This window comes from Xyrauchen texanus, chromosome 14 (genome assembly GCF_025860055.1).
Source record: "Xyrauchen texanus isolate HMW12.3.18 chromosome 14, RBS_HiC_50CHRs, whole genome shotgun sequence".
Taxonomy (NCBI): domain Eukaryota; kingdom Metazoa; phylum Chordata; class Actinopteri; order Cypriniformes; family Catostomidae; genus Xyrauchen; species Xyrauchen texanus.
In genome coordinates this window covers 38564924-38589623 of record NC_068289.1, presented here as the reverse complement: position 1 = coordinate 38589623, position 24700 = coordinate 38564924, and the positions used below count along the sequence as shown (strand labels likewise).

At 39.3% G+C, this 24700-nt stretch overlaps 1 protein-coding gene across 1 annotated transcript in view; it reads right to left on the bottom strand.

Moving 5' to 3' along the window:
• The window catches only part of LOC127655361 (E3 ubiquitin-protein ligase SH3RF3-like), a 168488-nt gene that overhangs the window by 60719 nt on the left and 83069 nt on the right, over positions 1-24700 (bottom strand). Inside the window, exon 2 of the mRNA XM_052143126.1 lies at positions 1540-1815. Coding sequence (XP_051999086.1) covers positions 1540-1815 — 276 coding nt within the window. The remainder of the gene's footprint in view (positions 1-1539; positions 1816-24700) is intronic.

The following is a 24700-nucleotide window of genomic DNA, read 5'->3' as shown; positions in this document are numbered from 1 at the left end:
ATTGAGTGTCCAAACATCATCTGCAGCCTGAAACTGAACTTTTGATCCGATTTTAGGAGTGAACGCACTTAACTGCATAGAGAGATATAGAATGCTCCCTTGCTCCCTATTTAGTGCATGACTTAACCTCCAGTGTGCTGTCTGTCTGCACTGGTCTCAGAACAGTTATAGAGAGCTATAGGATGCTCCCTTGCTCCCTATTTAGTGCACAACTTAACCTCCAGTGTGCTGTCTGTCTGCACTGGTCTCAGAACAGTTATATGAGAGCTATAGGATGTTCCCTTGCTCCCTATTTAGTGCATGACTTAACCTTCAGTGTGCTGTCTATCTGCACTGGTCTCAGAACAGTTATAGGAGAGATATAGGATGCTCCCTTGCTCCCTATTTAGTGCATGACTTAACCTCCAGTGTGCTGTCTGTCTGCACTGGTCTCAGAACAGTTATAGGAGAGCTATAGGATGCTCCCTTGCTCCCTATTTAGTGCATGACTTAACCTCCAGTGTGCTGTCTGTCTGCACTGGTCTCAGAACAGTTTGAAATGCATCTTATTTTCATCATAACTCCATATAAAGACTCTGAAAGACACATTTACATCTTTTGGATGAATAAATTAATTCTCAATGTGATAATACACAGTAAATATATTTGACATGAAAATGAGCCTATAGTCCACGTACGTGGTCATTGTGTTTATCAACGTGCCGTTTCGCGATATATCGCTGGAATTTTAAAAATGGACTCTAATATTTTGACTCAAACAGGTTTTAATTTAAAATCTTAATGAGGTTTCTTACCAGATGCAGTTTTGTTGCCATTTCTCCCAAAGACAAACTCAGCTGTGGTCAGCGCCATTTTGCTTGGTCACATGACTCTGTGCATCAAGAGTTTAACCCTTTACTGACAGCACAGATTCTCCTTAACTGAGATCAGTCGGTTTAGATGAATTTAAATTATGTGTTGCATATAGTGAAGATAAAACACAATGTCCACACATGTGTACACGGGGTCACATGAGGTTAAAGAGGGACACACATGAGGTTTTCATGTTTTATGATTGTTGACAAAATTGTGCAACTATAGCAAATATTTAGTGAACAACGTCAATGTGTGTCTGTTCCTCACGCAAAGCTATCGTACGATTTTGGAAGAAAGAGAAGCTACTTTTATGGTGCTTACAATGCTGTAAATCGCTATTCACTTACATTTGATGACATACGTAAAGAAGCGAGTTAACGTACTTTAAAGCATCGTTTGTTGTGTTGAACAAAAGAAAGAAACTCCAATGTGTTTAGAATGACATCAGATGAATCATGACAGAATTTGGAGAAGTTTGCATGAACTATTTTTTAAGACAATCTCTACTGAGTCTGATGAACAACAGACAGATTTTACCATCACATTAAAAAACTGCTGAAGGCGGGAATAAATAGCAGTCAGGCTTCAGAGATTTCACAAGATTTGTCTATGCACTGTTGTCAATGATGTCAACTAGTTGTTTGGAGTTTAAACTAGTTCAAGTCTTAAAGGAACAGTTCATACCTTGCTGAAGGTCAAGCAGTCTTTATCCTGGTCTTTGTCTTTAACCTCAAAGTCGTACAGCGCTTTGCCCTGAGGAGGAGTTTGTGACAGCGGTCTGATGCACTGAATGTAGCTCGCTGGCAGGAAACCATGACTGCCGTTCAACTCGCCGTGATACCAGTTCTCATCCACCTTTCGACGCAGGATGATGAAGTCGCCTTTGTTGAACTTGAGGTCGCCGGGCTCTTTGCCCTCGTAGCTGTAAAGCGCTTTTCCACACGGCAGCTGAGGAACATTCTAGAACAGGAGAGAAGAAATGATCAGCAAAGATGTGAGTGAATTAAGTAAATGATAATTCTGCGTGTGCACACAATACACCTCTGCACACGTGACTGATGGCACAGTACTGTAGAGATAAACATAGCAACCGTTTGGTGTCAACTGTCCACATGAGGTCAAACCTCGCCAACTCTTTTACCATCGTCTGTACTGTCAACACTGCTCTAAATTATTTGAAAACCATGAAATATTCCCTCAGGTCATAGAAACAGACTCTTTGAACTACAAACACTTTTAGACAGAAGAGAGCTGATGCAAACCCTAGAAAGGCCTGAAGACTTCATGATGAAAACGAGCTCTACTAGAACATTAGCCTTGTTTATTTCTGATGCATTCAATCCGGTGTGAACTTCCAAAGTTTATTATAATTTCTCGTCAATATAAAAGTTCTTAAATGCACAATATAAATGTTCAAAGTTTAAAAAAATAAGAGTTTCTCTATAAAAACATCCCAAACAAATAAGCTTTCAGAAATAGTGGGGTACAATCAAGCTGATCAGGTGCAGAACAACAATAGAACGGAGCACAACCAGTCCTGAAAAATGTAGGTGAAAGTGTACGTTTATATTTTAATAATTAGTTTGACATCATTTTAATAATCAAAATGTAACTTTGTAAAAATACAAAATTCTACATTATACGAATTGATATGAAATAACGAAATTGCATATATAATAATAATATGAGCGATCACTAACCTTTTTAGAATTTCAATGTTTTTACTTGTTAATTGTACACATTATTTCAAACAGTGTCACTTTAAGAGTTTAACGAGCGGCTCACAGCGTTCCGCTTCAGCGAACATTAACGAGAATCTCTCGGTTTCTTTAGTGCATCCATGCTGCGTGATTACGCCTCATCTCTGATGGACACACATTACACGGAGGAATCGATCCGCTTTAATCTCAAGCACTTTTCATCAAAACAAGGAGATTTTCCAGGTATTCCAGTACTTGGAATTCTAAAAGCTAAACTCAAGCACTTTAAGGACCTCGTGTGAACCCTGTTAACGGGTAATTTCATTTATGATCACATGGACAGGAAACAATTTTGCAAATTTTGAAATATCGAGTTATGCCACAATATGGCTCGTTATATATATATATATATATACACACACACATACACACAGAAAGCATAAATAGAATAGCACATGCAAGCACATAAAGGAAAATGTTGATAGAGTGTAAGTCTATTTCTGGAAATAAAAATCTTCTCCAAAGATTAACTGATTATAAACGATCATTTATAAATGTGAGCTCTGAGGTTGTTACTCAATGTTATATGATTCTGATGAAGTCATCAGTCCATGTTATTTCAACTGGTGAAGAACTACATTACCCATAATCCCGAAGAGAGATCCACCAATCAGAGAATCACGTCAAAAGAGCTCCGCCCACTCCCATGATGCACTGTGAATGATGCAATCGAGTCGCTCTCCCTACACTCTCAAACTACTAATATCTTTTATAATCTACAACTTTAAATTAATAGTTTTAAGTTTTTTTTATAGATTTTAATTAGATGACATCACTCTCAATGCATCATGGGATTGTAGTTCATTCCCTCATTAAAGATGTTAAGCACACAGTCTTGTATCTTTCCCTTTTAATCACTATGGAAGAAATGAATGGGAAAAACACTTCCAGATCCAAGATGGCTGAAAACGTTGACGAGCCAATTCCCTTAATGCAGAGCCAGACCAAGGCATAAGCGGACTAAGCGGCTTCTTTGGGCCCCCATGACCACCATGGGGCCCCCAAGAGCACATGATAGCTTGATTATTATTTTAATTTTATTTTTTGTGATACATTATGTCAATGGAAAATGGTAATTATACAAAAACGCACTATTATGTTAATGAGCTGCAGGATGCAAGCACAGTCAGACAGTTGATTGAAGAGGCAGCAGTAATGCAGCAAACAGCAATGTCACAAACGAGGACAAATCCCTCTGGTGCAGAGAACAGGAAAGAGAAGAAAACAGAGGAAGAGAAACAGCAAGATAAAGCTATGTTAAGCAGCTAGGCTATGTTGCGAGCTAACGTTAGCTGGCTAGTTAGTTAACATTGCTTAGGTAGCATATCTTCTTGTGTTAGGAAAGTTCACATTTGATGAAACATCTGTAAATAGCCTTGACATCGTAATATATTATAATACAACATATTACTTACAAGTTTAAGATGAACGTTTTTGTCTTCGGTGTTCCTGGGTAAATATTTCTGTAATAAAATTAAGCTTTTGTACTATAAACTTTGCACTGATAACAGCTTAACATTATTTACATTAGTCTTCCATGTTGGGGTGTTTGCTAATATATTCCAGTATCATCATGCCTCAGTTAGCGTGTTATAGATTAAGAGTTGATGTTTTAGGTGTACAGATGTCTTGCTGCTGTGTAGAATAGTTTATGTTGTTAAAATAACATTCTGTTCCCTCAACTATGTACTCTTATGAAACTACACTATAGGAGCACTGTTGAATTATTTTGGAGGTGGGACACAACCAATGCCACCTGCCCCCAGTGCCAGTGCTGCAGCTGGTGATGATACAGCAGCTGAGTTTTCAACAATCCCAGATCAATATATTTATATGGATAAACCATGCCTTTTGTGAGATCTTTTGAGTTGCATTATCTTCTAATGTAACATCTAACATGGCTAGCTTTTATTAGGTTTGCAGGCGAGGAGCACCAGCACCTGCATCCACTGATCCTGCTGTTCCATGTCTGTTCCATGTCAGTTCCATGCCTGTTTCTTGTCTGTTCCATGTTTCTTGTCTGTTCCATGTCTGTCTCATGTCTGTTCCTTGTCTGTTCCATGTCTGTTCCACGTCTGTTCCACGTCTGTTCCACGTCTGTTTCATGTCTGTCTCATGTCTGTTTCATGTCTGTTTCATGTCTGTTCCACCTCTGTTTCAGGTCTGTTCCACGTCTGTTCCATGTCTGTTCCTTGTCTGTTCCACGTCTGTCTCATGTCTGTTCCATGTCTGATCCATGTCTTTTCATGTCTGTTCCATGTCTGTTTCATGTCTGTCTCATGTCTGTTCCACGTCTGTCTCATGTCTGTTCCACGTCTGTCTCATGTCTGTTCCACGTCTGTTCCATGTCTGTTTCACGTCTGTCTCATGTCTGATCCACGTCTGTTTCATGTATGTTCCATGTCTGTCTCATATCTGTTCCATGTCTGTTCCATGTCTGTTTCAACCTCAGCGGATGAGACAAGTTAATAACACAGTAGACTTTGTATTTGCTCAGTTTACTGTAGAATATCCTGAGATTAATATGTATTATTATAATTATCAATGTAATACTACTTATCTTAAGTTATTTTATTTGTAGTTGATTGTTCTGGACTTTAGCAGGTTGCTAATTTATTTGAACCAAAAGCAATTCAAGTGGTAAACTTGTTTACAGTAAACGCATTGTCCGCTGGTTTATTTTGCTACTTTTCAGTACACCACACGTATGCCACTTAGTACTGCAAATGAACACTCTTGTGGGTTTGCTACTGTTACAATTAAAAACCGTAGATGGGTTAAAAACATGCCAGGCACACATTGGTATGATGCAAGCAAATTAAACATATAATGGGTGTGTTACATTTATAGTGTGCGAATAATCAAGCACTGACAATAGTCAATCATATGGGCGGCACCGAGGGGCCCATAAAGGCTTGGGCCGGCCCTGCTTTTATGAATCGGAGAGTTACGACTCTAAATTCCCGACTGGATGAGCTGCGTTTGAAGCTGTTTGGAACAATAAACGGGCTACATTTAGACTCGCTGTAACGCTGAAGATACCCAACTTTATAGTTCCTCGAAACACAACAACATTTCCCATTTCTCCAAATTAGAGTGTATCAATGATTCGATGGCTGGAAATTTCCTTCAACTCAATTTTGACAAAACAGAGGTTCTAATTATTGGACCAAAAACTCTAAAATTAAGCCTCTAAAATATAATTTGGCTCTTGATGGATGTACGGTTACATCGTCTTCTACACCGAAGATCAGAGCGGCCTTCTGTGTTTCAGTCGTCTGAAAACTGTGTGCAAGAATAGTGTCGTATATGAGAGTGCTGCAACTGACCTCAGACAATCTCAGGAGCTGCTGTGTGTTTAATTCACTTTATTACACGCGGTTGGCATGAATTGTGAACGCAACTCATATATATCTTTGTATTAAAGAAACAAAGACGAAAGTGATTCAGTCGTAAAATACCACGAGACACGTTCACCTTGAACCGAAAACTGAGATTGGCATATTTGGCAGCATTATTTGGTGAATTTCTAAGGCTTATTTATTTTATTATTATTATTATTATTATTATTATTATCATCTTTACATTTATAATTGTCATCAGTTCTTAATTTTTAGGCTATTAATAATTTTGCACCCGTTGTCGTAGACGGATACTTGCGTGATGCAAATGGGGCCGTTGGAGATGGTAAATGTGTGGATTTATATAAGACTTCGTTATTGAACAGACTTTATGTTCTGAAAAGCACTAACGAGATATAGTACTTGGCATAATGATTGTTTATTCTGATAATTATAATGAATGTAATTATTGCATATTGCTGTTGCCACCATTACGTAAAAGTGGTGCGGTCATTCGTTAAAGTGATTTTACTGCGGTTAAGGAGGTTTTAGGCGAAACATCATTAAATCTGAATGACATCATCCATCAGCCACAATGAGCCATTAAAAACCAATATCATCAATATCATAATCTGGAGCAAATACACACACACATATAGAGATAAACTTATATTGAATGTCATCAAAAGGTTGAAAATAAAGATGTTTCCAGCTCTAGTAGAAACACACTCATGCGTGTGTGCATCAGGAGAAATAACACGATGCCACAACAGGCCATTAAATAACCGGTTCAGCTCATCTTCAATCAAACGCTGTGTTTGTCTTTTCCTCACAAACCTACAGATGCAATAAGCAGCGCAGCAGGAGAATGTGTCGCACTGCTCATCACCTGTCTCACATTCTTCTGCTGTCTCTCTCTCATCGTGCTGCTTGTGTAAACATCTTTAATATTCATTCATCTGGCTTCTGATACACTCTGTGTTTATTCAGCTCAACACACGCAGGTGAATCTACAGAGAGATGTTTGTGTTTATGTGCCTGAGAAATGAATGTGTGTTTGAGTGAAAGATGGAGAGTTTTTTTGGCTTCTACATAAAATGTCTGAAATGTATTTTTCTATGGATATTCATGTGTGAGCCGTCTATTACCTTGAGCCTAAACACTGAAGCAATGTTTTATTTATATTTATTTATATCCTTTATTTAATCCGGAAGGTCCCAGGACCAAGACGGCAGCACATATACGTTCACAACATAAACATACATACAGTCGATACATACAGTCAGATCAATATAAACAATTACAAGTTGGCAAAAGACCTTTAAAAGTGCTCAAAGGGGAAGTTTATCTAGATTGATCACATTTTGCAATTCATTCCATGCCCAAGAGCATAAAAACAAAAAGCAGCTTTAGCAAATTCAGAAAGTGCCCTTGGGACTTCAGCTGAATTCGAGTTGAAGATCTTGTATTTGCACGATAGGTTAAAAGATTAGAAACATAAGGGGGTAATTTACCTGAAAGTGCCTCGGCAATAAATACAAACATATGCAATTTTCTGCTGTGATATAAGGACGACCAAGCAAATGATTTATACAAATTCTAACGATGAGTCTGCACCTCAAAGCGCAGCGGGATCACAGATTCTTCCAGAAGGATGCAGCTGAATGCATATATAATACATCACACAATTTTGGCTTTAGCTTTCTCAACAAGTTCTCAATATGTACATCGAAAGCTAATCCTTTCATCAAGGCATATACCTAAACATTTATAAGAACTCTTTTTATAGATATACCCTCTAAAGATCGACAAATGAGCTATTTTAGAGTGAACACAACTAAACATCATTGTTAAAGGATTTAAAACAGTTTGAAATGTATTAATGAATGCTGCATTGTTTGAAATGCGCTCTCCAATGCGCTCTAATGGTGCGTTCACACACAACACGAAGAACATTTTCACCTCGTATTGCTCGCGCGAGTTTGACCGCTGGATTATTAATGTGTGTTTAAACCCGCGAGTATTCCCGCTTGTCTTCCGGAAAAGGACAGGAGGCGGGGCTTCGACGACTTGGTTCATAGTAAAGTTCAACCAATAGCTGGAATCAAGTAGTCACGCATATTTCCAGAACTTACCAACTTCCTCCAAGCGATGTCTTTTTCCATCCGGTCTCTGTACATGTATGACATTGTGTCAGACAATTCCGGGTGCCCGCACACCGCTACAACAATGTTTTCATCCCTTTTTCCAGATTTCTTCTGCTACTACGTCAGGGACATCCGGACAATCTCAACGCAAAAAATTTCAACTCGCACGAATGAATCGATTTCGCGTGTTCGAGTCACGTCATTTGCTTCATTCGCGTCCATTCGCATCTTTGCATTGACTTTGTATGTAATCGCGTTGTATGTGAACGCACCATAAGGCTTGATTTAAGGAGCGAGCCACTGTATAGATAATATTGTATACAAATGTATTTGCATACAATAAATCATTAATAAAGATGGAGAATAACTGAAGAGCTAAAACAGATCCTTGTGGAACACATTTGTAAACTAAGACAAGCGGTTTGGAGACGATCATTATTTGATAATTAGGATCTCCAGCATTTAATAAAGAGACAAGCTTTGCCAATTTCCACATTGTAAGTATAACGTTAGTGGACATAAACACTTTTTCAGTATTTAATCATTTTTTCTACAAGTAATAAATATTGTTTGAATCGATTTTTTTTTCACTCTTTGTTTAGATGTGCATAGTTTAAAAACAAGCTATAATTTGTATTATTTTATAATGTGTTTTCATAGTTTAAATATTGAAAGTCAGGGGAGGGTCTGAGTATCTGAGCGAGTATTGATGCTGACTATCACACCTGGAGTCGTGAGTTTGAATTCAGGGTGTGCTGAGTGACTCCAGACAGGTCTCCTAGGCAACCAAATTGGGCCGGTTGCTAGGGAGGGTAGAGTCACATGGGGTAGCCAAATTGGCCCAGTTGCTAGGGAGGGTAGAGTCACATGGGGTAACCAAATTGGCCCAGTTGCTAGGGAGGGTAGAGTCACATGAGGTAACCAAATTGGCCCGGTTGCTAGGGAGGGTAGAGTCACATGGGGTAGCCAAATTGGCCCGGTTGCTAGGGAGGGTAGAGTTACATGGGGTAACCAGATTGGACCGGTTGCTAGGGAGGGTAGAGTCACATGGGGTAACCTCCTCGTGGTGGTGATTAGTGGTTCTCTCAATGGGGTGTGTGGTGAGTTGTGTGTGGATCGTGGAGAGTAGCATGAGCCTCCACATGCTGTGAGTCTCCGCGGTGTCATGCACAACGAGTCACGTGATCAGATGCGCTGATTGACGTCTCAGAAGCGGAGGCGACTGACACTCGTCTTCTGCCACCCGGATTGAGGCGAGTAACCGCACCACCACAAGGACCTACCAAGTAGTGGGAATTGGGCGTTCCAGATTGGGACAACAAATATTGTAAGTCTAGATCTTGAGGCTAAAACAGTCAAATTTATACATATAAAACATTTAAAAAGTACCAAAAATAAATGAAGGCCTAGTAAAGTGTTTCAAGTTGAAAGTTCAAAATCAACCCCTTGGAAAGTTGAAGAAACACTGTGTTGGAAAATGCTGAAATTGTTTGTAATCTTCTGGATGTTAAAATCATTTCTGGTATCTCAGTTTAATGTTCACAGTCTCAGTAGTTCATTGGTAGTTTGACTTCCTGACGAATGTAAACACGGAGTCTGATGCGTTATAAACATTGCTCTGTTTGATTGAGCGACTCGACATGTTTTTGAGTCAAATTTAATATTTTTGTGATATTTTAAGTGTTTTTCTTTCTTCTTGGAGCCTGAAGATGCAAAACTGAAATAAAAACAAATAGCAGCATACAAGTTTGAAACAACATGAGGGTGAGTAAATAATGACAATTATTATTGGGTGAAATGTTCCTTTATAATGTGACGTGAGTAATCTCCATTAGAGGCTTTTAAATGACAAGACCAATTGACCCATATGAGCAAAAAACCTCCATTCACAATGATGAATAGAAGGTAAATTAGAAAGCGCACACACACACACGCGCACACACGCGCACACGCGCACACACACACACACACACACACACGCGCGCACGCGCGCACACAAACGCACACGCGCACACACACACACAGACACACACGCGCACGCGCACACACGCGCACACACACGCGCATAGACACAAGCGCGCACACACACGTGCGCACACACGCGCACGCACACACACACGAATGCGAACATGCATGCGCAGACACAAACACGCACTCAAACACACACACATACTTTCACGCGCACACGCACACACACACATAAACACACACACACACACACACATTCACTCACACACATACACACACACACACGCACGCACATGCGAACACGCATGCGCAGACACAAACACGCACACATAAACACACACACAATCACTCACTCTCACACACACACACACACACACAACACACACTCACAAAAACACACACACATTCAGTCACTCACTCACTCACTCACACTCACTCACTCACACTCACTCACTCACTCACACACACACATAAAAACACACTCACACAAACACACATTCACACTCACACAAACACACACACAAACACACATAAACACTCATAAACACACACAAACACATAAACACACGCACATGCGAACACACAAACACACACACACACAAATAAACACACACACACATAAATACACACTCAGTCACTCACGCACACACACAAAAACTCACTTACACTCACGCACACACACACATACATGCAGTTTTTGAAGAACAGCAGAAGACAGTATCATTGATTTCATGCATTGAAGCACATGCGCTTTTATCCACAACAGCACAAAATCAGCAATTCCCGTATAGTATTGATCGCTGTAATGTTCTCAGATAAACCGTTAGAGCTCGTTCAGTTTGCAGAACAGTCAACACTATTCCACATGATCTGGATTATACAGGAAAACCTTTAGTCAAACAACTACAAACGTGCTTCTACTGAAGACGGATCTGACCACAGAATGAAAGAATGACCACATTTACACGGACATCAGAAAGCGGTTTATTGTGAGAAAGCGTGCAGCTGTTCAAGAAGCGTACTCTCGTATTCATGCAGCATTCTCCACCGCAACGCCAATTCCCCGATGCTTGAGTCAATAACGATCATGGTATCCGTGGAAGACTTCACTATTTTATTCTGTTGCTTTCTTATTGCCCCATTATGTTCTAAACAATGTTGTTACCTTACCCCGATGCACTACGGTAAGCCTATATAAATGATTCGTATTTTGAGCTGTCGGTCGGATTTGGCGTGACATCGCTGGCTTATGTCGTTCATCCTTGCGTCGTCACGTCCATGAACATGGGAAAGATAAACGGCCGTCTCGTGTTCCAGCTGGAGAAACTACGTTCAGTTCAGGACTGCATCGCAACAGTCTGGATGAATGTTTATCTGTTATCCGTTTGAAGTCGTTTAGCTGCTATAATGCTGGGATATGTTGTCTGGTAGGATTGTTGAAGCTTATATGAACTGAACATTACTCGTGATGTATCCATGTTGTCCGGTGAAGTTGCTTTTACAGCTTTAACTTTCCATTGGATAACTGCCCTGCAATAGCCCCAATAGTGGGATTTCCCTCTTACATAAAACTCTGGGATTCCCCCGGTGTACGAGCATATACGCGAATGTGAGGGATCGTCAATATTTTACAAAGGTGTGTATAATTGGGTATAGTTTATAATGTGTACGTGCTTTTCACACTGTAATCCTAGAAATGTTCAATTCTTTCCGCTGTGTTGACGTTTGTTATGGTTTGGTTTGTTATTCCATGATGGGATTAAGGCACCATAGCATCTCCATGAACCATAACTCAAATAAACATTAAATGTAACCGAATCAAACTAAATACATTTTTAAGAGTTATACGACTTACAAATAGCATCTTATTTACTCACCCTCATGTGGTTCCAAACCTGTGTGCTGTTATTAATTCAGTGAAACACAAAAAGAGAGTTTTTGAAGAAAGTTCAAAGTGACACTATAAAGACAAAAACAAAATATAACATTGTAGTAAAGACATATGATAGCTTATTGTGGGGAACGGCCCAAATTTAAATAATTATACACTAATAATCTTCTATTTTATGGAAAGTGTTCCCTATCTCCTTTTTTTCCTCTGGGTAAACAATCAAAACATAAAACGGGTTTGGAATCAGGGCTGGTAATCTGGCATAACGGGCATTTTCCCGGTGGGCTGATCAGGGGCGGACTGGCCATCGGGAGAACCGAGCGGGCCGGTGGGTCGGCCGCAAAACGTGCCGAATGGACCCCCACACCCGCTAAACAGTGGGGCCAGTTGCCATGTAAAATCCAGGGCCAGTTTCTCTTCCCAGTCCAGCCCTGTTTGGAATGACACGAGAGTGAGTAAATAATGACAGAATTTTTATTCCTTTAGGGTAACAACTGTCCATATGAGTGTCGGATATTTGCAGCGGCTTAAACAGCGCACATAAACCTCACATCCGCGGAGTGAGTGTTTGTCAATACACTGACAGTAATAACTGGCCATTGAGACAGAATGTCTTAAATCAAATCTCTCTCAAGCACTTTAATAAGGCAGAAAATGACACCAGAGTCATGCAGTAATTGCAGCACCGCTGAGAGCATTCACACACCCGCACATGCATCTGCTGCACTACAAGAGCTGTCACAACACACAGGCAACGTTTGTCCAGTCTGGAGTACTTCATGCCCAAACTGCTGGATTCAAATCATATCTGATAATTGGAGATGATGCATACGATGCTGACCAGGACTATACTACAGTCAGCCTTAACATCAGTACACATATTAGTACACAGTCAGTTAAACTTCAAGGCAAAAAATACGGGAAAATTAATGCACAGTCAGCACGTCAAGTTCATAGAAATGCAATCTTTGTGTCCAATGTGGTTTTATACAAAGATTACATTTCCAAAATCTTGACATGTGTTGTTTTCATTTTATTTATTTTTTTAATATTTTCTCATTTTTATCACCTCGGACAATGTCATTTGTGGATTCAAAAGAATTTATTGAATTATTGTAGCATTAAGGTACGAGGAGGTATTGCCCCAAGTGAAGTAGTTCAAGTACCTCGGGGTCTTGTTCATGAGTGAGGGGACAATGGAGCGGGAGGTTGGCCGGAGAATCGGGGCAGCGGGGGCGGTATTGCACTCGCTCTATCGCACCGTTGTCACGAAAAGAGAGCTGAGCCGGAAGGCAAAGCTCTCGATCTACCGGTCAATTTTTGTTCCTACCCTCACCTATGGTCATGAAGGCCGGGTCATGACCAAAAGAACTAGGTCACGAGTACAAGCGGCCGAAATGGGCTTCCTCAGAAGGGGGGCGGGCTTCTCCCTTAGAGATAGGGTGAGGAGCTCAGTGATCCGTGAGGAGCTCGGAGTAGAGCCGCTGCTCCTTTGCGTCGAAAGGAGTCAGTTGAGGTGGTTTGGGCATCTGGTAAGGATGCCCCCTGGGTGCCTCCCTAGAGAGGTGTTTCAGGCAGAGGTGGGACCAAGTCATTGTTTTTCAAGTCACAAGTAAGTCCCGAGTCAAAGCAGGCAAGTCCAAGTCAATTTACAAGTCCTCAACTTTTAGCTTCAAGTCTTAAACAAGTCATTAGTGCGCTTTGCGCAAATTAGTGTCAGAGTATTAATTACTGTAGTACATTTTATCTAGAAGTTTCTAATTTATAATCTAATTTTATCTTCTTTTATTATCGATATCTACCTGTAAAGACTAAAGAGGGTAATAAAGATGATACATGGATCTTATCTTTAGACACACATTAAGGCAAACCAAACTTTTCCTCTAAACACGCAGTGAACGGACGCTGAACGTGCTGAACTTACCAGGCAGTGGCTAATTGCAGACATTTAAGTTGGATATATGAGTTATATACTGTAAAGGGCTGCGAACAGAGTAAATGATCGGATTTGTGATTTTTAGAACCATAACCAATATAATTAAATAAATATAGCTAAAGGCATGACAGAGGACCAGCGCATCCGCAAAAGCATGAGTGTGTTTACATGCATGTTCTGACCTGTTATGCTCAAAAAGCACCAATGTGTGTGTGGTCACAATAAATGCAGTTCCTTTATCAAGGTCATACAACAGCGTAATAAAACACCGGGTAGATTTTGTCCATTACACCAATTGCTATAACACGTTAAACGCTACTGACCGCAGTAAACAATAGTTTGCGGTTCGATATGCAGACTTTGTTAGCCTGTAAATCTGCCATAGACATGTATGTTACTGAACCACAGCTGATGTAAATTAGTTAACTTACCTCTGTCTGTGGATTTTCAGATGCCTCACAAAATTGGACGTTGTCGACGAGGTGTCTATAATTTTGGAACCACAGGTTCTACATGTTGCAATCCTTCTGTTGCCTTTAACGCTGTATTCAATATATCCCAATTATATCACCTTTGGGATCATTTTTACTGCGTCCATGTCCTTAAATGCGCTGCAGTCTTCAAACTTGGTCCAGCTTTCGTGGGAGCTGATTGGTTGGTTGTCTGATTGGTTGAATAAGGAGCGTTGCAATGCAGATTTGAAAATCAAATGAATCGTTTATTTGGGAAATTAATTGTTGATTTACTGCACATTTTTATTTATACAACTCTTATCTTTGGTTTTAAAAAGTAGAAGTATTTCCAAGTCAGACGGCTGAAGTCCAAGTCAAGTTGCAAGTCATTGCTGTCAAAGTCCAAGTCGAGTCGCAAGTCTTTTTTGATTCTATCGAGTCGAGTCATCAAATTAGTGACTCGAGTCCGAGTCAAGTCCAAGTCACGCGACTCGAGTCCACACCTCTGGTTTCAGGCACATCCAGCTGGGAGGAGGCCTCGGGGAAGACCCAGGATTAGGTGGAGAGATTACATCACCACACTGGCCTGGAAACGCCTCAGGGTCCCCCAGTCAGAGCTGGTTAATGTGGCTCGGGATAGGGAAGTTTGGGGCCCCCTGCTGGAGCAGCTGCCCCCGCAACCCAACTTCAGATAAGCGGTTGAAGATGGATGGATATTGTAGCATTAAAAAACGAATAAAACTACTGTTGAGATTTAGGTTCATACATGTTGTCTGTCATGCATGAATGAACAATGAATCAGGAATATACTACATAATACATTCATATTGTGGCATTCTGACACTCCACTAATTAAATGAATGAATAACTACTCGCTACACCAACACAAAACGGGTGTCGATTTAAAGCTTAAAAGCTGGACTTTACAATGCATATAAGCAAAATAACCTTTTTGCTGACAAATTAGAAGTGTTCTGCTTTTCTAAGTTATGAGGTTTGAGTATTTAATTACAGCATACTGTCAGACATACGCTCAAAACATTACACTAATCGGAAAGCATAATGTTTCACTCACAGAAAACGTACACAATATAAAGCCGTGAAAGCTCAACTTTGTAAACATGTAACTTCATAACGTAACGCAGATGCTCCCGATTCAAATGAGCCCAAATACAATATGATACATATGATATGATGCAAACGATCTTCAAGTAATCTTCCTGGAAATGTGACACTACATAAGATATCTTTATTGTCATCCTGAGTGATGGTCTCTGGTCACAAAGCAGACCAATCAGAGACAAGTAAACAAACACATGTTATACTTCCATTATGCTCTGAACTCGACCCCTGACCTCTCTGGCCCACCGACACAGGGTCACATGAGAGCGGAAAAGAAAGAGCCAATTACATGTGAAGTAAAGCTCTGAATTAACATCAAATAACTATTAACACACTGTGACGTCGAACCGTTTGATTTAATTAAGTCAAAGTCTCCGAGGGCCTCTTTCTTCAACCCCTCCGGAACGCCACATCCGTACCGGATTAACCACGCACAAGCTTCCAGCTTTCTGAAGCATTTTACAACAATTACTCCACTACAGCTTATTCCATTCAACTTAATCAATTTACAAGCTTTTTAAACTCCTGTGACATAATTCTGGGATGTGGGGACTCGCTTCTGAACATCACTGACTTCATCGAGCGCATATAATTACTCCTGAACGGAGGAGGAGAGCGTGCTATCTGCTCTGGAGGTGATGAACGCTTCATAACTCTGTTATGGTGTATACTGTGTGAACTTCAGAACCTACAATGATGAACCTGCCTGCAAACAAACCTTGTGCATCACAGTCTTTGTTTACGAGTCTTTATGCTAGTTGAGAACAAGAAAAAGTATGTGAACCCTTTGTTATTAGCTGCATTTATGTATAAATGTGTCTTAAAATCTGGTTTGATCTGGAAGTTACAATAATGTACAAACACAAATCACATCATTCAAACATTTACAGTGCTGGTTGGAAAAAGTAAGTGAACCCCATAGGTAGGGTTGCAACGGTATGAGATTTTCACGGTATGATAACCGTAACACTTTATTATAATTGAAACTTGAAACCATTTATTTTACTGAAGTATGTGTAAAAAAGTCTCCCTTTTGAAAATAAAATAAATAGAAAAAATAAGCAAGCTAACAGAATTATAATAAACAGAATTATAAACATGATAAAATGTAACTATAACATGTTAGTTTACATGTTAAATAAACTACACTGTAAAAAATGTCAGTAATTTTAACAGTAAAATACTGTAAAAATGCTATAGAAATATTTGTTAATTGATTAACAAATATTAACTGTAAAATATACAGTAAAATGTTTTAATATATTTTAAAAGTCAATACAGTAGTTTTTACAATAAAATTTCCCGCATGTGAGATTCTCTGTCCGGTTGCATTTTTTCTCAATACCGTAAATGTACATGGTATGATAACCGTCAATACCGCTGCAACCCACCCATAGTCTAATGATTTCCACAAAAGCTAATTAGAGTCAGGAGTTGGCAAACCTGGCATCCGATTACTGAAAAGAGATTGTAGGTGTGGGTTAGAGCAACTTTGACTTATAAAAAGCACTCAAACATTTTGAGCATCTGCTGACGTGGACCACGAGATCCACGAGAAGAATTGCTGCTTTCATGAAGCTTTTTAACCGTTTTCATCAGCAGAAACTAGGCAAAGGGACATTACTGGGAAGAGACAAATTCTATTAAATTTGACAGTGTGCGGAGATCCTGATACAAGATGAAATGATCAGTACGGTGGAGGGGGCATCATGATTTGGGCTGACCGCTTGCCATCATTTAGGGAAAACTGAATTCCCAAGTTTATCAAGATATCCTACAGGATAATATCAGGGTGTTTGTGTGCCAGCTGAAGATCAGTAGACGTTGGGTGATGCAGCAGGACAATGACCCTAAACATCGAAGTAAATCCACTACAGACTGACTTAAAAAAAAGAAAATGCACCTTTTGGAGTGTCCCAGTCAGAGTCCAGACCTGAACCTAATAGAGATGCTGTGAGTGACCTCAAGAGAGACACCAGACATCCTAAAGGTGCGTTCACACTGCCAGTGACTTTGTCGCTGCAGGTCGCCAGTGGCTGGCGGGTAAGTCGCTAGTGGGCGTTCCCACTACTGGTTGCCTAGTAACGTTTATAAATGACATTCACGGATCCAATGCTGTTGACAGTGAATCGCTTTTCTTTGTTTAAAAACAAACATTTTGGAGGGAAAAGACTAAATATAAATGGAATCAGTAGATAAAATGCTTTTTGCCAGAGCGGCTGTTTATCTGCGGCGAAAATGCAAATGCCGGTCTGTCAGGGTCCATACAATCCCCGCGATCTCAGATACACCTTTCCACGCAGTATTTTTCTTAAAAATGTCCTTGTATGTGGGAAGAGACATATCATAGAGCACTGGAACATGGAGAGAGAGAGAGAGAGAGAGAGAGAGAGAGAAGGATCACGTGAGCTCTCCCATCTTCTCTCCTATTGGCTGTCGCTTCCGTTAGTCGCTCCAAAGTTGAACTTTACGCGCCAACGGTCGCGACAGCTCGTGTCGCCGGAAGTCGCTGTGCTCACATTGAAAATGAATGGTATTGAGTCGCTGTCACGCGCGATGTCGCTGGCAGCGTGTACGCACCTTAAGAATATGAGCTGAAGCAGTTCTGTAAGGAAGAATGATCCAGAATTCCTTCTGAATGTTGTGCAGGTCTAATCCACAGCTACCCGAAACACTTGATTGAGGTTATTGATGCCAAAGGAGGATCAACCAGTTATTAAATCAAAGGGTTCACTTACTTTTTCCACAGCACCATGATTGTGTAATGGGATGTGTTCAATAAACACATGAAAGATTATAATTGTTTGTGTGTTCTTAGTTTAAGCACATTGTGTTTGTCTATACTTGATAAGATCACATTTTTTGAGCAATTAATGCAGATAAGGGTTCACATACTTTTTCCTGCCACTGTATTAGTACCAGCAGTGACTTAATAAATGGCACAAGTTTCTGTCTGAAAAATCTAAAAGTTGTAAAGAAGCTGAAGATGATACAAAATAAAAAAGTTATGTAATTATTGTGTTATGTTCAATCAGCTGTTAGAGCTCATAATGGAAACATGATACATGTGACATCACATCCTGTTGTGGCATGCGCTGTTATTATCTAAACACTCTCAGGAAATTAATTACTAAAGCACGGTGCAACAATGAGGATATTGTTTGCACTCAGGTTTAATCTTTTAATTGGGCGACCACAAAAAAAACATTTAATAATAAAGAAATATATTTTTTATAATTCTATGTCAGTTTTTTTGCTCCAGTATGTGTCTCTGAAGACAAAAAATATTTATAAGATTTTTGTAGGTTTTGAACTGGTAGACTATAGTCTAACTCTATAAAAGTGACCCCCCCATACTTACAGAAACAAACACAGAACAGCTGTTCAGAGATTTATTTATTATCACATTATTACATCATTTATTTCAATTAAATTAAATGTAAATGCAAATCAATATTTCATGTCTATTAATTTATTTGGTTAGTAGTATAATAAGCAGGATAATGTACAGTCAGCCGAAACGTATTAAAATGCAGCTCAAAGTGCTTCACAGTTGAGAATATAAAAACACATAGAAAAGGGAGAAGAACATTACAGATGAAGTAAAACACTTTAAGATTTAAATCTAAGAATAAAAGAATTAAATGGTTAATGAGATGTCTTCGAATGCAATCCTGTATTTCACTAATGCAAATAAAACCGGTGTAATGTGTGTCTGTACCAGCTGTTCTTGGGTAATCCAGTACAACTAAGGGTCTAATTTGTGCAATATTTTTAAGATGATAAAAACGGGTCTTTTAATGTGAGATTTACTCCGTTCCCTCTTTAGAATAACACCTTCTGTCAGAGAACATCATTTGAATTATTTCCCTCTCGTATGTTATACAATAAGAATCGTAGTTTTATCCTGATACAAGTGTCTTCTGCATCCCGTCGGGTTTATTTCCCATCAGAAGCGGCTGACTGTACATCATCCCTTACAGAGTTATCAGAGTGTTGCTGTGCATGTAAACACAGGAGATGTTGAGAAGAGAGACACACAATCCTGCAGGACTGCTCACATGCATTAACCCCGTAAAGCCTGACATATGAAAGAATTGTCTGAAAATGATTCTTTCTTGACATAAAACTTTTTTTAGTACCATTAGGAAACTATAAAAAAAAAAAAAAAAAAGTGCATTTTTTTAATTTATTTTTTTATGCATCATTTTTGATGCATTAGGCTTTAAAATGTCCAGCAATTAATTTCTGTGTTAATTTGATTTATGTGTGTTTTTCTACAGGGGTAAATTTTGGGGTATGATCAGACGACACTGAGTTTTCCAGAAATACCAAATATTTGAGAGTTTGACCATGACAACTTCCTGTTCTTGCTCTAGAAAATATGGACTGAAATGTATCAATATGAATCAATTATTATTTTTAGAATATGTATTTAATGCACCAAATGCTGTTTTTACATTTAAAAGGGAAATTGTAAAACTTTTTTACTGGGTCTCATTAACTTATGGTGACATCATAATAGCTTATAATGTCAAATAATGAGATCTTTATAATGACAGTAAACAGAAATATTAGTTCACACATTAATTATATCTTATCAAATGTATGTGTCAGAATGATCAAAGCTCTGATTAGTTTTATAGTGTGCATGAATGTAATGTCATGATGATTGAGAGATATTCCTCAGAAGTCTGTTGAATCATATTTAATACATGAATTTCAAAGGAGGTTTTCAATAAAATAATATACAAAATTTGAACCAAGCACAAGTTGCAAATATTCAGCAAATCCTCATTTTAAAATATCAGTAACAATATAATCAATACGGTCATTTGTACTTAAAATAATCTGTCATTTATCCCAACATAAGAGTCACTTCATTTTAAATAGATCGATATAAACATTGAAACCACTTTATTTCACAAGTAACCACTAGATGGTGCCGTAAACATGTGACACGTACATCCCATAGGTTGTGTGACTCATCTGCTTGAACACGGAGTGAAACAGGAGCGTCAAACATTGGGAATCATATTTGATATATACGGCATTATAGAGTTAATAATGAAATTATTATAACCTGAACATAAAACCCATCAGTACAATTATAAAGTAAATCACGTGCAATATGCCCGTGAAGCGCATGGAAGTAAATTCATCCTCTTTATTTGGGATCTCAGTACATCAGTGCTTTAGCTCATATACAGAACTGCATTAGTGTCTGTTGTATCATGTACCTCTGAGAACTGATCTGTGTGTTTGGGTGAGTATGTGATAGTGGGCAGAGTGTGTGTGTGTGTGTGTGTGTGTGTGTGTGTGTGTGTGTGTGTGTGTGTGTGTGTGTGTGTGTTTGAAGAGAATCCCAGAGCAGTTCAGAGCTCCATTACACACAGTGCTGCCAGTTCTCTCTCTGTTGAACTTGTGCCTGAAAACAACCTACACAACAACATTCCCACAACGCTTCCTGAACCTCTATCTGTAGTAACAGATGACACTCAAAACACTATATACCGCCCACTCCCATAATGCACTGTGAATAATGAGTCGCTCTCCCTACATTCTCAAAAGACTTAAATACAGTACTTGTATATATCTGAATATTTTGCAATACAATTAAATTATACTTCTAATGAAGAACTTTAAATCAATAGTTTTATACAGTTCCATTCTTTTTAATTGCATTATGTCATTCGCAATGCATCATGGGATTGTAGTTCAAGTGCACAATCAAAACATCAAAGATGTGAGATATTGCTTTACTGTTACTACTATTTAATTACATTACTATAATACATTAGCAATATATTAATATGTCACGTTCATTTAAATCAAGTGTTTATTTTTGCGTTTGAGTGTTTTTGATGGTAGTTTCTCACCTCCGGATAAGCAGTTGCAACAAGGCCTCAGTGTGATTATTAAAATCCAAAAAGATGTGATTAGCGCTGTGCGATGTGTCATTTATTTACGTATTTATTTTAGCGAAAATTGTCTTAAAAACAATTGCGATAAACGATTATATCGTCAACCCCCCTTCTGAGGGTCGGTTAATATATTTCTTCACAGATTTTGCTTTCAAAAAAATACAAAATGTATTGAAACATATTTCTAAATTCAAATGGCTCTTTAAACTAAACGTGACAAAAGCAATTAAATTAAAGTCTTATATAAGCACCTTCCCAAATCCACACATTTACCGTCTCCAACGGCCTCATTTGCATCACGCAAGTATCCATGACAACGGATGGGAAATGATTAATACAATTATAAATATAAAGATAATAATTATAATAATAATAATAATAATAATGTAAACTGCAGTTCCTATAGAAAGTTCAACACAACCCACATCATTTCAAAATGGCTAAAACAGTTGGTTAATGCACACAGTCTGTCCTTAAACAAACAGCAGATTTTATATATTAGGTGTAAATCTAATAAATCCCCTTGTCCTCCCCAAATAATGCTGCCAAATGTGTTTCATTAATGCAGTTAATGCTCCCTAAAGAAAATAAATCTCAGTTTTCGGTTCAAGCTGAACGTGTCTCGTGTTATTTTATGACTGAATCACTTTCGTCTTTGTTTCTTTAATACAAAGATATATATGAGTTGCGTTCACAATTCATGCCAACCGCGTGTAATAAAGTGAATTAAACTCACAGCAGCTCCTGAGATGGTCTGAGGTCAGTTGCAGCACTCTCATATATGACACTATTCTTGCACACAGTTTTCAGACGACTCTTCACATACACGTTTCACGAGACGCTCCCGCCGCACACCTCTGAACAAACATCAGACACGAGCACTGACGGCTTTAGTCTTCACAATATAATCAAGTGTGTGTCTTTGTGTTTAACAGCATTTCTTGTCATGTGTCACTCCGACACGTCTTACAGGCCGCAGGTAGGGGAGCAAAATGACCCGCTCATGAAACACCTGCGGTTGGACGAGGAGCTTGAGAACTGGATTCAGACTCGTCACATTTGGCGGATGGCAGAGATTTATGAGACATCGTCGATATCCGATTACATCGTCCTATCGTCCAGCACTAGCTGTGATTTAATTAAATAAATATATAGTCTGTATGTGCTGCACACTTCAGAACACTCTGCTCTCTGTCATCAGGGACAGATTACCGACCAGGCCAATGGGGCGAGTGCCCAAGGGCCCTTGACAACCAGGGGACCCTTGACACATTCATTTTGAAGCACTCAGCACATGCAGATTATATATTTCTTCAATTTAATCACAGCATTTTGCCGTTTATTAATCACACTATGATGAAAATACAAAAATAATGGCAAACAGCATTCGTGAACACTCCCCCGTCTGCCATTGGTCAAACAAACAGATGGTCCCACCCCAAACCCATGCCATTGGTTAAGCCAGTTGTGCTGTGTCAGGCGGATGCTAAAACATACCAATGGAATATTTATATTGCTGTGCAAAGGCAAAATACAGTAATACAATTTTTTAGATCTATTGCTTCAAAGACAACATGAATAAAACTTCCCAATGAATTAATTTTCTTTTCTTTTTTTCTAGAAAACAAGCATAAAGTTTGCACAACTCACCTCAAAGTGTTTTATTAGCAACATTATAATACTGCAATGATGTGACATGCACGGCAATAAATAACCCAGATCCACAAAACGGGTCAGAAATGAAGCCGTAACGTGTGTAATAATTATGAGTGATGTTCATGAAGTCGGCAGAGGGGGTGATTACGAGAGGTTCATTATGGCAGAATGTGATAATGTCTGCGCATTACTGTCTGTTAGTCTGATGAATGCACACAGAATGTGCATGCAGGGCTTGCTGCTGTCGTTTTGACACTTCATCTTCTCTGATGGCATATGACAAGGTTGTGCTAGAATGCGTCCTGAGGCCGCTGGCATCTCTCGACATGCTCCAATGCTTCACTGAGGCCAGTGACTCTGAGTAGGGGGCAAGAGTGAGTCGACTGTTTCACAACAATCACACACACGCAGCACTGAAGGTCAGAGGTTACACAGAGCTGCATGTGGTCCGGCACATCTTACCCCAACAGCCAACAACATGTACCGGGCCTCTACAGTCCAATCAGTTCACTCGCATTTACTGTGTGTGCCTGTGAAAAAGACTTGCCACACCAAGTGACATCTGACACCTCATCAAAGCAGCCTGATCTCATGACAATAACGTGACTTGTGGCGACATTTTTGTAAAACAATATTGCATGTTTTCTTACACATATTGCTACAGTTTTGCGGTGAAATGTCCACTGTGTGGCGCTAAAAGCGAGTTAAATGTTCTTCCAAATAGATCTGGATTTCAACCCCATAAACTCTATGGAGCCACGGCGGGTCCAAAGGGGGCGCTATATCGCAAAAAAAAAAAAGTTTAAAGTCTCCAGGCATATGAGGTATCATTTGTAAGTTTAGAATCTGAACTTAGAATAACATCAGTTCTGCACTTATGTTAATTAAAATAAAAAATAAGGCCTCAAAACATTTGCATTGAAAATTAGCGCCCCCTAGTGGTAATGGGGTAGAAATATTTAAATGAAAATAAAAGTCCTTCATATAGCACATAAATGGACAATCATATATCCACAGTTCAGCTGTGTGGAGTTACAAATTGGCCCGGTTGCTAGGGAGGGTAGAGTCACATGGGGCAACCAAATTGGCCCGGTTGCTAGGGAGGGTAGAGTCACATGGGGCAACCAAATTGGGCCGGTTGCTAGGGAGGGTAGAGTCACATGGGGTAACCTCCTCGTGGTCACTATAATGTGGTTCTCGCTCTCGGTGGGGCGTGTGGTGAGTTGTGTGTGGATGCCGCGAGAATAGCGTGAAGCCTCCACACGCGCTACAGCTCCACGGTAACACACTCAACAAGTCACGTGATAAGATACACGGATTGACGGTCACAGATGAGGCGGCAACTGAGATTCGTCTTCCATCACCTGGATTGAGACGAGTCACTACACCACCACGAGGAATTTGGGAATTGTTTCTGTCACAGACACACATATGAACATGTATTAAATGTGTTCTACATAAATACTTTTATATTTGAATTGTTTAACCTAATTAGGTTATGATACATTAATTAATGTACTTAAAGATAATTAACATAATTAAAGGTGGGGTATGTGATTTGCAAAACGGCCGGCAGATTTTGAAAATACACAACTCTAAGGTCCTACCTTCTCTCCTCCAACGCTGGCCCTGACTCCACCCATTCGAA